At 48.8% G+C, this 13,718-nt stretch overlaps 1 protein-coding gene across 2 annotated transcripts in view; it reads left to right on the forward strand.

Moving 5' to 3' along the window:
• ABLIM3 (actin binding LIM protein family member 3) overlaps positions 1-13,718 on the forward strand; it is a 136,656-nt gene that overhangs the window by 103,309 nt on the left and 19,629 nt on the right. The window contains exons 9-14 of one of the 2 annotated variants that reach the window (XM_055557952.1): positions 764-822; positions 3,169-3,240; positions 9,616-9,771; positions 11,262-11,291; positions 11,777-11,906; positions 12,568-12,666. In XM_055557952.1, the coding sequence (XP_055413927.1) occupies positions 764-822; positions 3,169-3,240; positions 9,616-9,771; positions 11,262-11,291; positions 11,777-11,906; positions 12,568-12,666 (546 nt within the window). The remainder of the gene's footprint in view (positions 1-763; positions 823-3,168; positions 3,241-9,615; positions 9,772-11,261; positions 11,292-11,776; positions 11,907-12,567; positions 12,667-13,718) is intronic. The other variant, XR_008706150.1, reaches the window with a different exon arrangement.

A 13,718-nucleotide genomic window follows, 5' to 3' on the forward strand; every position in this document is an offset into this window, starting at 1 on the left:
CCCCCCCCTACACAAGAAAACATGGGCAGCCGAATATACTAAATTTGAGGAGTCTGAAGTCTCTTAGGATTTAGCAGGTCAAGACTCTGCTCTGAAGCAGAATATACATCATGACACCTCCTCCCCTTGAACGTGATAGCTCTGGTAGACTGCCCTAAGTCTCTGAAGAGAGGAAGGCTGGAGTTCATACAGGCTGTCCCTTTATCTCACCTCCACTGCCATTCATTCATTCGACAAATATTTATTGACCACCTGCTATGTGTCACTCACTGCCAATCGTCCACTCATCTCATCACCCCACAAACATGTACAGAGCCTCTGCTGAGAGCAAAGCCCCATGCTGGATGCTGTGGGAGACCCAGTAATGAAATAAGCTCAGCTCCCACCCACAAGGATCTCTTAATTTAGTTGGGGTGATAAATCCACAAGCTACTATGTTTTAAGGCCATATGTGCTGGGAATGATACAGAGAATGACGGATCACAGAGGAGAGCCAAGTCACTCGCAGCTGGCAGGTAAGAAGCTTCACAGGATGTCATATGAGATGTGGACCTTGGGGAGGGCAGGGCGTGGACAGGCAGAGAGAGTGTGGGTGGCTGGAGCAACGTTGCAGCTGAGATCCCGGAAAACCAAGGGGGTCCTCCTGGCTGCTGTGGGGCACATGTGCTGACAGGGGAGTAAATGGAGGTGGGCATGAGGAGAAACCCAGGATTCTGATAGGTGTGAAAGGTCTGAAATTTTTATTATTTTCCTGGTCCCTTAGGTTCTGAGGTCTGGCACCCCATCTGCAAGCAGGCAGCCCGGGCAGAGAAGAAGTTAAAGGTAAGCAAAGGTGGTGATGATACCAAACCAGTTACTTCTAGTCCCAGGTTGGAGGCACTGCGCTTTGCTAGAGAATCACGCCTCAGTGTGCACACTTTCAAATGTGTGCCTGTATCCTTGGATTTCCTTAACAGTAACATCCACCTCACGGAGGTTTTGGAGGGATTAGGACATTGGATGTGAGAGCACTTTGAAAACTGTAAAGCACTGTATGAATATGAGTTTTTCATGTTTCTGGGGCGAGGCTACACCCTTCTTATTACTCACCAGGATGGTGGCGTCTATGAGGCACAGATGCCATGGTTTTCCCCCAGCCTAAAGTCATTCATTCATTAATAATAGTGATTAAAATTGTCACAGAAGTTGACAGTTTGCAAGGCGTCTCCACAGCCACCCTCTGATTTGTTTTAATCCCGCAGGGCAGATGGGTAAGGAATTGTATCTTTACTTTGCTTGTGAGAAAACCAGGGCCTTAAAGAGGGTGTTGACTGTCCCGCAGTCATGCAGCCAGGCAGGAGCACAGCCAGCCTCCCCAGACACATGCTGGAGCAGCTGAGGTCCTGTGTCCCTCTGAATGACCGTGTGCTGACAAGTGCCAGGAAGGCCCATGAATCTGGGTTCTTGATCCTAGGACTGCGGGAGGGGTGGGGCACAGCTCCTGAGTCCTTGATGCTGTGGAGGGGAGCCCTGGGGTGTGTGTTGGGGGCCCCCGATGACCTCTAAAGTGTCTCTCCACCCTGGTCCCCCGGTATTAACTTGGCTGTTGGGACGCTGTGAAAGTTACCTGCTGGAATCTCAACTAAAAATGTATGTGTACAGTTTCTGACCAGCTGGTTAAACTATATCCTTTGCCATCTCGTCTGTTCCATTTGTGAAAGAGCTGGTTTATTGATGCAAATTTTTTTGAGCTGTTGAGTTTTTTCCCCAATTTCTTCCAAGGCCTCTCCTTTTTAAGGTGTAAGAAGACATATTTGTCCTTTTCTTCCACAATTTCCTTCTCTTTGTTGGCATTTCTCAAATTTCAGTTACCTGTCTACAAACCTGATGCTTTTTGCTGTATCTGTGTACCACTTATATCATCATGTACTTCTTTTTTTGTTGAAATCACTTACTCCTTTTTAGTTAATCAAACTTATTTTAAAATGAGACTTTGTATCATCCAGTGGAAAATCAGTATTGCTTTCTATAAATAGAAGGCAACCCTAAAATAAATTCATTGAAAATGAAATATTTTGGAAGAATAACTCTAGAAATTTTAGCTAATCATGTTGCCTGTACTTTCTTTTTTCTAAAAAAAAATGGTGGGGGAGAGAGTTGGGGAACAGAATTAGCAATTGTTATTGAAATGTATTAGGACCAAATTAAGATTTCTTCCTTAATCTAACCGAGAGGATTGAAATAGAATTTTACATTTTATTCTCTCACTCTATGACTCAGTATTATCAAATTTTTTCCTAAATTCATCTCCCCAGAGACACACTAGTCCATGATCTACGTTTGGGAAGCAGTGCCGGGTAGTCCAACTTAGAAAGCTTTAGGGCCTTCCCTAGTGGCTTTAACTTGTAGGATGAGAGATCCTGAAGGGAATGTAGCAGTCCTTAAGACAAGCCCCTCATTTCACAGATCAGGAATTCGAGATGCCTAAAATCACATAGTTTACCAGTGAACCTTGATTTCCAATTTGTTTACTATTTAACCACACTTGCTACCACTCGCTTTAAACACACCAAAGATGAACACAGTGCTTTTCTGTTAAGGGAGCCATTAATCCAACATTGCCATTGTTCAGAGAAAGATTTTTTAAGTTTCTCACTTAGGTTGCTGTCATTTTGCAATGGGTACACTATAAAAAGAATCAACATATTGTGCAAATTATGCGGCATTTAACCTACCTTTCCATTTTGTATAAACAAACTGCTAAAGAATGAGGCTAACCAGTTTTATCCATTTAAAGTAAATACATTATTGACTGGGATAAGCCAAAATGACAAGTTTTTATGAGTAGATTATTCTTGCCTGGAGAATTCCATGGACAGGAGCCTGGTGGGCTCCAGTCCATGGGATCACAAAGAGTCGGACATGACTGAGCGACTCTTACTACTATCTAACAGGCCAGTTAAAAATACTTGAAAAACAAATTCTGTCCAATCGCGTAAGGTCCTGTGCATTTCCACTTTCATTCACAGTCAGACATTGATTTAAAAGGCAGACTATAAAGAGGTAGTACAGAAAGAGCTAGAGAGTGCTCTAGTATTACTAATGTGTCCCAAAGAACTATACCCCATCTCCCCGCCCCACCAAGCAGCAGGCGCAGCCTCTCACCCTCTGCCTTCCTCTCTCCCACAGCATCGGCGGACATCTGAAACTTCCATCTCACCCCCTGGCTCTAGCATCGGGTCACCCAACCGAGTCATCTGCGTATGTATCACTTTGCAGCCACTAACCCCTTTTCTTCCCCTGGTAACTAAAGATTTTCTGCATGCGTGCTCAATCACTAAGTCATGTCCAACTCTTTGCGACCCCATGGACTGTAGCCCGCCAGGCTCCTCTGTCCATGAAATCCTTCAGGCAAGAATACTGGAGTGGGTTGCCATGCCCTCCTCCATGGGATCTTCCTGACCCAAGGATTGAACCCACGTCTCCTGCATTGCAGGCAGATTCTTTACTGCTGAGTTGCCGGGGAAGCCCCAAAGAGTCTCTAAAGACAGGCAAAGTTGGCAGTCAGGCTTCCATCCATCTGGTATCTCATGCGTGCCTGTCCTGTGCCAGGCTCTGTGCTAGGTCCTGAGGATGCAGCAGGGCACAGGGACAACGTGGGCCCTGCCCTTGTGGAGCCCACAGCCTCGTAATAGTTACAGGGATCGTATAGGGCAAGAAGAAAACTTGGATCACAGTGGTATTTGGAGTAGGTCTTGGGTGGGATGTTGATGTGGAGATGATGGTGTGTGGTAAAGAGGCAGACAGGAGGAAGAAGCCATAGGAATGTGGAAACATGGCTGTAAAGGGTCTGCAAACATGAAGAGCTTTCTGATCATGTGAGGAGTCCAGGGGTGGAGTAAACTGCATGCCTGAGTCTGAGTTCCCAGCCCCAGATGCTTCCAACACAGAGACGCCCCTCATTTGCAGGGATGTGGCAGAAAGGACAAGAGTTGAGTTAGATGACCTCACAGGCCCCTTTGATGTGTAATGTATTCATTCATTCATTAAGCAGATAGGTACTCAGTGTCCCCTCTGGCCTAAGAGCTGGGCTCTGGTGAACTGCATTCACCTGCTGCCTGTCCTCGTAACATTGACCCCATAATTCCACAGATTATAGGATGGCACTCTAATAAGTACTCATAAGAAAACGTGCAGGGTGCTCTGCTGATGCTGCAGATGAACAGAGGGACCTGACAGCCTAGGATCATTTGGGAGAAGACTCCTGAGGAAGAAACAGTTAGCTCAGGCCTGAGAAGAAAACGGAAGTGAGGTCACAGAGGTGGGGGTGGGCCGAGCCAGAGCAGACTGCAGTCAGTAGCCATGGGGCCCAACAGTCAGCAGACCCCAGATTCCAGAGCCCTGCAGTCTTCCTCAAGTCAAAGGGCCACGAAGACCAGAAATGAGGGAAGTGGCCTAGAGCAGAAAACCCGCTCCTCATAAGAAGCTCTAGAGGCAGCCAGCAGCCCACCATTGCTTCATCATCATTTCACTCCAGACCCCCATAGTTTCCTCCTTGATCCCTGGATAACGTCCATTGATGAGACTATTTCCTCTCCTTTTGTCCTCTTTTCAAATGAAAAAGAGATGTGAGTTACCACTGACTGCAACTTCAATATGGGTCAATACAGCCATATGGCTTCCACAAAAGACAAGCGACTTTGATCACAGGCTGTCCTCGTTGGAGATTCCAGTCCAGAACAAGAGAGCTAATAGTCCCCCTGGTGCTGTGAATGGGGTCAGACCAAAGTAGGATTAATGAGCTTAGTTTCAGGGCTTACAGGGTGAGAAGGTCACTGACAAAAATGAGCATGTCTCTAGAAGAGCGTTACCAGGATATGGGAGCTCAGACAGACACAGGGACACAGAATGCCACTGGCCCCTGGCCGTCCCCTCCCTGGGGAGCCCCAGAACTTTGTGATGTAAGTTAGGCCCTGATGACGTTCACCCTGGAGTTCTGAGTTCATAGAGTTGCCCCTTGGAGAAGCAGCCCACTCCAGATGAACAGCAGGAGCTGGGGGCACCTGCCATGATGTCCTCCAAATGGGGGCTTATCCACGGAGACCAGTCACCCCTGGCAGCCCAGCACCAGCCTGTGTATCTCTCCTGTATTCCCCTGCTCTCACCTCCAGCTGCTCTGGGAAGTGACTGCCCTTGTCATGTGAGCCTTGTTTAAGTCAGACCATTGAAAGCATGGTTTCCAAATTCAAGGAAGAATCCATTCAGCCACTTCTAGGGCATTTCATAATAGGCAGAAAGATCAAGTATTGGCTTCATGTTCATAAATTTGGAGGTTTGGTATTAGGATGATCCATGAACCTGGAGGGGTAGGTTCTTTCAAACTTTGCTGCACTCCCCACTGACGGCTAGAATCATCCCCAGCCCAATGTGTTCTCTTTCTTCCTTCCTTCCAGCTAATTATGTTAGGATGCTTCTGATATTGACAAGTCTGTAAGATGCCAAGAGCTCTCAAGGTCAAGATCTAGCATCCCAGGACAAAAGGCAGCAGTTAATTCAGCAAGTGGAGTCTCCTGATAAGGTTCTCTTACCCACAGCCCCCCAGATTGGTTCAGACGTGGGCATCTGACCTGGGCAGAGTCTAGCAGAAATGAGATGGCATGGTTCAAGGGGTGTAAGTGTGAAGGGAGCATGTACACATGAAACCTACTGTGGCAGAAGGGCGTCGCCACCCCCGGCCTAAAGGGAAGGACTGGCCAGGCTGGAGCTGTGGCAGAGCAGCCAGGACAGGAGTCAAGTCCACTAAGGGCGGGCAGGGCCATGCAAGGGAGACACGTACGCAGCCCCTCTCTCCACTCAGTGTCAACCTGCGGGCGCCCCCTGTTGACCAAACCCAGCTGACAACCAGAGCGCCTGCAGTACAGTCCGTGGGACCTCAGAGCTCAGAGCAGGGTCAGGAGGAGTGGGCTGTGGGTCTCAGTTGAGCAGAAAATGAACAGCACAGTGCCCAGACAGCAGCAGGATGGGATGGGGATGGAGGAGTGGAAGGGCCTTGGGAAGTGTTTAAAATGTCAACAGGCCTAAGGTCTTTATGAAAGTTGCTGTCTCTATGGCAGTCTTGACTCCTGAGACTTCCACCCCCCAGGTACTGGGAGAATATTATACAATAATACAGTCTCTGCATTCTCTCTTAATCTACCTCACCTCAGGACCTCGTAAGCCACAGTGGTTTCGGGAGGCAGATTCTGATTGACCACAGTGGAAACCGGGTGGCCAGAAACAGGGAATGGCTGGAGGATGCAGACACAGAAAGGACATGGCTTCGCATGCCATGAGACGGGCGCTGTCCCCAGCAGGGGAAGCTGTCCCTCAGCCCTTGTGCTTCCCGAGGGCTGCACTCAGGCGAAGTCAGGTGGTTGATAGAGGCTCGCTTCAGTTCAGTGCGAGGAGCAGCTCTCTGAGTGCAGCAATCTCAGCATCCCGGGAAGCCAGGAGAGGCCAGTGGAGGGGGCAGGCTCCCAGGCTAGACTGCCTGGGCTTGAAGTCTAGTATTGCTACTTATTAGCTATGTCACCTTGGGTGAGTTCATTGATTTCTCTGTGCCTGTTTCCTTATGCAAAAATGAGGATAATATTAGTATGCACTGTTAAAGCTGGGAGTTCTATTAACTCAGTTAATCTACAGAAGGGACTTAGGATGCAGTCTGGTTTCTCATAGATGGTCACCACATGTTCACTGGTGTTTTACTATCATGATTAATTCTGTCTTTACATCTTCAGCATCTTCTTCAAGGATGCCCTCATTGTGTGGGCTTGGAAGGCTGGATTCAGCCCTACTGGTTAAGTGGTACAAGTTAGAGGATCTTCGGGGCTATAATTTCCTCATCTGGAAAATAGGGATAATATTTTATTTAATTTTTATGTTATATTGGAGAATAGTTGATTTACAATATTGTGTGAGTTTCAGGTGTACAACAAAGTTACTCAGCTGTACATATACACATATCCATTCTTTTTCAGATTCTTTTCCCATTACAGAATATTGAGTAGAGTTCCCTGTGCTATATAGTAGGTCCCTGTGGACTATTCATTCCATATATACTAGTGAGTATTTGTCAGTCCCAAACTCGCAGTCTATCCCTCCCCTCTACCTTGACAACCGTAAGTCTGCTTTCGAAGTCTGTGAGTCTGTTATGTTCATTTGTATCATTTTTTTAGATTCCACATATAAGTGATATCATGTGGTATTTGTCTTTCTCTGTCTGACTTATTTCACTTAGTATGGCAACCTCCAGGTTCGTTCATGTTGCTGTAAATGGTATTATTTCCTTCTTCCTATGGCTGAGACTCCGCTGTGTGTGTCCCTTTCTCTGTTGATGGACACTTGGGTTGTCTCCATGTCTTGACTGCTGTAAATAGTGCTGCAGTGAACACTGGGCTGCATGTGTCTTTTTGAAGCACGGTTTTCCGTGGGTATATGCTCAGGAATGAGATTGCTGATCATATGCTAACTCTATTTCTAGTTTTCTAAGGAACCTCTATACTGTTCTCTGTAGTGGTTATACCAATTTATATTCCCACCAACAATGTAGGAGGGTTCCCTTTTCTCCACACTCTCTGCAGAAATTACTATCTGTCAACTTTTTGATGATGGCTACTCGACTGGTGTGCGGTGATATCTCATTGTAGTTTTGATTTGCATTTTTCATAATTAGCAATGTTGAGCACCTTCTCATGTGCCTCTTGGCCATCTGTATGTCTTCTTTGGAGAAATGTCTACTTAGATTTTCTGCCTATTTTTTTATTGAATTGTTTGTTTTGTTTTCTTTGATATTCAGCTATATGAGCTATTCGTGTATTTTGGAGATTAATCCCTTATTGGTCACTTCATTTGCAAATATTTTCTCCCATTCTGTGGGTTATCTTTTTGTTTTGTTTGATTTCCCTTTGCTGTGCAAAAATTTCTAAGTTTAATTAGATTCCATTTGTTTATTTTTGCTCTTATTTTCATTACTCTGTGAGGTAGATCATGGCATCCAGTCCCATCACTTCATGGGAAATAGATGGGGAAACAGTGGAAACCGTGTCAGACTTTATTTTTGGGGGCTCCAAAATCACTGCAGATGGTGACTGCAGCCATGAAATTAAAAGACGCTTACTCCTTGGAAGGAAAGTTATGACCAACCTAGATAGCATATTCAAAAACAGAGACATTACTTTGCCAACAAAGGTCCGTCTAGTCAAGGCTATGGTTTTTCCTGTGGTCATGTATGGATGTGAGAGTTGGACTGTGAAGAAAGCTGAACACCGAAGAATTGATGCTTTTGAACTGTGGTGTTGGAGAAGACTCTTGAGAGTCCCTTGGACTGCAAGGAGATCCAACCAGTCCATTCTGAAGGAGATCAGCCCTGGGATTTCTTTGGAAAGAATGATGCTAAAGCTGAAACTCCAGTACTTTGGCCACCTCAAGCGAAGAGTTGACTCATTGGAAAAGACTCTGATGCTGGGAGGGGTTGGGGGCAGGAGGAGAAGGGGACGCCAGAGGATGAGATGGCTGGATGGCATCACTGACTCGATGGACGTGAGTCTGGGTGAACTTCTGGAGTTTGTGATGGACAGGGAGGCCTGGCATGCTGCAATTCATGGCGTCACAAAGAGTCGGACACAACTGAGTGACTGAACTGAACTGAACTGATGAGGTAGATCCAAAAAGGTATTGCTATGATTTATGTCAAAGAGTATTTTGCCTGTTTTCCTCTAAGAGTTTTATATTATCTGGTCTCAAATTTAGGTTTTTAGTCCATTTTGAGTTTATGTATGATGTTGGGCTTCCTTGGTGCTCAGTGATAAAGAATCCACCTGCCAATTCAGGGGGCACAGTTTTGATCCCTAAATCAGGAAGACCCCCTCAAGAAGGAAATGGCAACTCATGGGATTTCCTTGCCTAGGAAATCCCATGGACAGAGGAGCCTGGTGGGCTACACTCCTTGGGGTTACAAAGAGTTTGACTTAGTGACTAAACAGCAACAACAATATATGATGTTAAAGAATGTTCTAATTTCATTCTTTTACATGTAGATCCAGTTTTCCCAACACCACTTATTGAAGAGACTTTTTCTCCATAGTATATTCTTGCCTCTTTTGTGGTAGATTAACTGACCATTGGTGCATGGGTTTATTTCTGGCATTTCTGTCCTGTTCCATTGATATATTTCTGTTTTTGTGCCAGTACCAAACTGTTTTGATTGCTGTAGCTTTGTAGTATAGTCTGAAGTCAGAGAGCCTGATTCCTCCAGCTTTGTTTTTCTTTCTCAGGATTGTTTTGGTTATTCAGGGTCTTTTGTGTTTCCATACAAGTTTAAAAATTTTTTATTCTAAAAAATAGGAACAATGTTGACTCTTCTTTCACAGAAGTGACCTAACATTTAGAAAAGGTCATTCCTGTACAGCACAGGACAGCACACACATGTGCTCAGTGACCGTCAGCCTGGGTGGAATGAATGACCTGTCTTATTTTCACATTTTCTGAGTCTTCCATCTTGACTGAAGAGGCTCATTCCCTCTGTGCCTGGCTTTTATTTCCACTCTCCTTTCCCGCTTATCTTTCTGCTTCTTTCCTATCCATTTCCCTCTTCCTCAGGCTAAAGTGGATAATGAGATCCTTAATTACAAAGACCTGGCAGCTCTCCCCAAGGTTAAGTCAATCTACGAGGTACAACGCCCTGACCTCATTTCCTACGAGCCTCATTCCAGATACACGTCCGACGAGATGCTGGAGAGGTGTGGCTATGGAGAGGTACGGGGTCTCGCCCTCTCTCTGGGGCCGTTGGAGGAGAAGGAGAGCCCACAGGGTCCCCAGGCCCCTCAATCACAGAGACTGAGGCCTCCATAGTGGTCACCCCCAGACTCTTTTAAACTGGTTTTTATAGTCAACACTTAAAAATCAAGCCATTTCATCCAAAATCTGGCTTTTCTTGAAAGAGCAGAACTGGCAACACTACCCCAGTATTTCCACCACCCGGAGATGGGGAGCAGCACCCTCTGTAGGCAGGTCACTGGCTCCCCAATTCTCTCTGATCCCCACTACACCCTGAGAACCCCAACATTAAAGCCAAGAACCACTTATTGCTTGAGCTGTTTTTCCTCTTACAGTGGAGAGGTTTTATACACAGCCTCCAGCTCTCATCACCATCCAGGCTCAGAGGCCAGTTAAGTTTATAAACCCTGGTTAGGTAGGTTCTCTGAGTGTTGCCCCTGGCCTGTGCTCAGGGCAAGAGACACTCTTATAAAAAGGCAGCATCAGAAGGGCTTTGAAATAACTAAATGGCTGCTGGACAAAAAAAAGCATTCTCTGGGGCAGGCAATGATGCTACTACCAGAGGTCCTGGCAGCAGACACCCCAGGAGGTGTCTAACCCACCCCAGGCCCCTGCGCTGAGATCATCTGGCACTTTAGAAGGGGCCCTGGTCTTGTCCCCACTTTGCTGCTGACCCCTTCCTCTCTTAAGGAGGATGGGGTTTCATTTGGTTAAGAGCCCAGGGCTGAGATTCTTTGAGTTCTGGCCTCTGAAATGGACCAGTAAAAGGAAACCAAGAATTTGGTAGAAGCTGAGTCTCCTGAAGCCAGAGATGGCAAACGGGGGGCCACAGGCCAGCTCTAGATGTGTTTTGTTTCACTCACAGAGTGTCTTTTAAAAATGTAAATTAGTTATCAACATTTAGACATTAGGAGATTTCACATAGGTGTCTGCTCTTCTGTCTTGTCTTGGAAATAAGAAGCTGTGTTAGCATAGGGCTGGCCTGGGTGCCCAGGAACTGAGCGCCATCCCCTCTGCAGGCAATGCCTTCCAACCCAGCTTCCAGCTCCCTGCCCACTCCTGCCTTGATGGCACCAGCCTGGCTCTTGCTTGGCCCAGCATTTGGGACCCCTGCCCTGGGCCCTATCGTCTGAACCACAGAGGGGGCGTGAACTGACGGAGGGACAGGGAAGGGCCATGGACTGGCTCTGAGCTTGCAGTGGGGAAACTGGGGTCCCAGTGAAGACCCTACCGATCCTTTCCCAAGGGGCCCCGAGCCCCCTCGTCCCCTCTTGGGAACAGGATCTCAAGGTTCCCTCCCACCCATGAGCACCACTGACATCCTGGCAGGTGAAGTGTTATCCGGGGTGGGGGGCTGGGGGGCAGCTGCAGGCCTCTCTCTGCTCCGTGTAACCACTCTCTGTCCCTCCCTCTCACCCTCCTCTCTCCTTTCGCTCCTTCCACGGCTGCCTTCAAACTTCGCCTCCAAGTCGCTGGGAACCTTATCTCCCTATTCCCAGGTAATTAAGCTGGTTCCGGGAGACCTTTTCTAGAATCGTGTCCTTTTATGCTGACCAAGCAGACTCCTGATTTAGCTCTTGCACAGCCTCCAAAGGTGCTCCCACAACCTGAGCAGAGATGGGGAGAGTTAAGAGCATGACCCGGAGGAAGTGGCAGTGACTTTAAGGGCAGAGATGGTGGGGAGAACCTTCCTTCCAGGGATGGCCTCCCTGATGCTTCTGTGATCCTCCGTCAGATCCCTGGGACTTGACCTATGGGTTGTATTCAAGGGTGTGTGGGAGCGAGCGAAGGCCCTGAGAAGCCACTGCAGCCTCTCGGGCTGCGCGTCACCCAGGGAGGGGGCGTCTGTATTCAGGAGGGCAGCACCGTGCTTCAGCCCCCAGGGATCCCAGAGTCACGTCACTCCCCCTGCTGCCTGCTGGACCCTTGGCTCCAGGCCCCCCTAATGCAGGTCTTGCTCATGACCCTGCTTCCTCCCCTTCAGGACATCTATGAGAACCTGGACCTCCGGCAGAGACGGGCCTCCAGCCCAGGATACATCGACTCCCCCACCTACAGCCGGCAGGGCATGTCCCCCACCTTCTCCCGCTCACCTCATCACTACTACCGCTCCGGTAAGGAAGGGGGAAGCCACCAAAGGGACAGGAAAAGCCAAGGGACAGTACTGTGGTTTACGTCCCCAGCTGTGGAGACAGCATGGGGTTCCATGGGACATCGCCATCGCAGCATGGTTCCCGGGAGGCCTGTGGCACCCAGGCCTCGCCAAGTCCCCGCCAATGCCCCTGGCAGGGGAAGAGGAGGGATACGTGGCACTGAGATGCCATGGGAGGTGGGTGGTGCGCTGCTGGGGTTGGGGGCAGGGGAAGTGGCAGACCGCCCAGCCACCCTGGCTGAGAAAAGACGCCTGCATCTCCGTCGTTTGTCCTGTCCCATCCAGAGGGTAGGACCAGAGGGCCAGAGTGGCCTGGCTCGACCAAGGGCCACTCAGTGGTTAGGGATGAAGTGGGCAGAGCGATTAAGGGAGTGGCCCAGGTGGGGCGCTAAGAGCCGCAAAGATGCTCAGTGCTGTTGGTTCTTAACAACCCACAAAATCTGACTTGGGGGTGGAGCAGGACAACGGGGCCAAGCCTGTTTCTGCAGACGCGTGCATGAGAGCACAGCACCCCCGCATCCTGCCGTCGCCACCTCGCTGCTGCCGTCACTGCCGCCGCTGCATTAATGCCTGTTTTCTCTGTGCCTCTGTTCTCTCTGGGGACCACTGCCTGCGCGCTCCAGGGCCCGAGAGTGGCCGGAGCTCTCCATACCATAGCCAGTTAGATGTGAGGTCCTCCACTCCAACCTCTTACCAGGCTCCCAAGCACTTTCACATCCCAGGTAGGCTGCCAGCCTGGAATTCCCAGCATGGGTGCATGCTCCATGGGGTCACCAGCACCGAGGAGAAATGGGTGCTGGGGACCCTCCCTAACCAGTCACCTGCACTAGCCCACCTCCAGCTCCAACATGCCCACTAACCTTAGCCCATCCACAAGACAGAACCAACCTTGATCAGGACCACCAGGAAGCAGTCCAGGGAAGTGCCTAGAAGGTCTGAGGTCTGTGATGGGACGTGGCAGTAACCATGCTAAAGGTCATGGGCTTTTGCACCAAAACTCTTGGGACTGAATCTTTGATTCTGCTGCTTATAAGCTCATGACCTCAGGACAGGGACTTAGCTTCCTGGAGCCTGAGTTGTTCCTTCCAGACAGCCAGCCCTGTTCTGGATTCTGAAGGTGCAGCTGTGCTCAAACCAGCCCACTTCCTGCCTTCAGAGTGTTTTAAGTTCTAATGTGGGAAGAGAGCTAATAAATAAGTAAACAAATAAGTAAAAGTATAATTTCAGGAGATGGGTGCTAAATGAAATAAAAACAGGGCGCTGTGGTAAAGTGACAGGGTGGAGGAGCCTGGGCTAGGTGAGGCAGTCAGGAAGGACTTCTTGGAGGCGGTGACATTGAAGCCAAAGATATCCCAGGGTTAAACATCCTGGGTGGAGGAAAGAGCCAGTCCAAAGGCCCTAAAACACTGCCTGCAGCAGGCCAGAGCGGCTGGAGGTGGTGAGCATGAGGGAAGGTGATGGGAAGGTAGAGGAAGGCACAGGGTGGGGGCCCGTGGAAAAGGTCTTACCCTAAGTTCAGCAGAGCCAGGCCTAGGCCCCGGTCTCCCAGCTCTGAGCCCAGGTTTTCACTGCCCACCCACTTTTTCCCAGAAGTTGGTCCTGCGTGTCTTCTACACCATTCTCAGTTGCCCCAGAAAGTTCTCATCTGGTCTATTTGGGTGGAGGGTGGGGGTGGCGAGAGTGCTGAACCGTGGCTGAAAGGTTCTGGGGACGTCCATGTGCAATGAGGCATGGCCGCCGGGTGGAGATGGGGGCACCTTCCCGCACGGAGTCT

This window comes from Bubalus kerabau, chromosome 1 (assembly GCF_029407905.1).
Source record: "Bubalus kerabau isolate K-KA32 ecotype Philippines breed swamp buffalo chromosome 1, PCC_UOA_SB_1v2, whole genome shotgun sequence".
Classification (NCBI taxonomy): domain Eukaryota; kingdom Metazoa; phylum Chordata; class Mammalia; order Artiodactyla; family Bovidae; genus Bubalus; species Bubalus kerabau.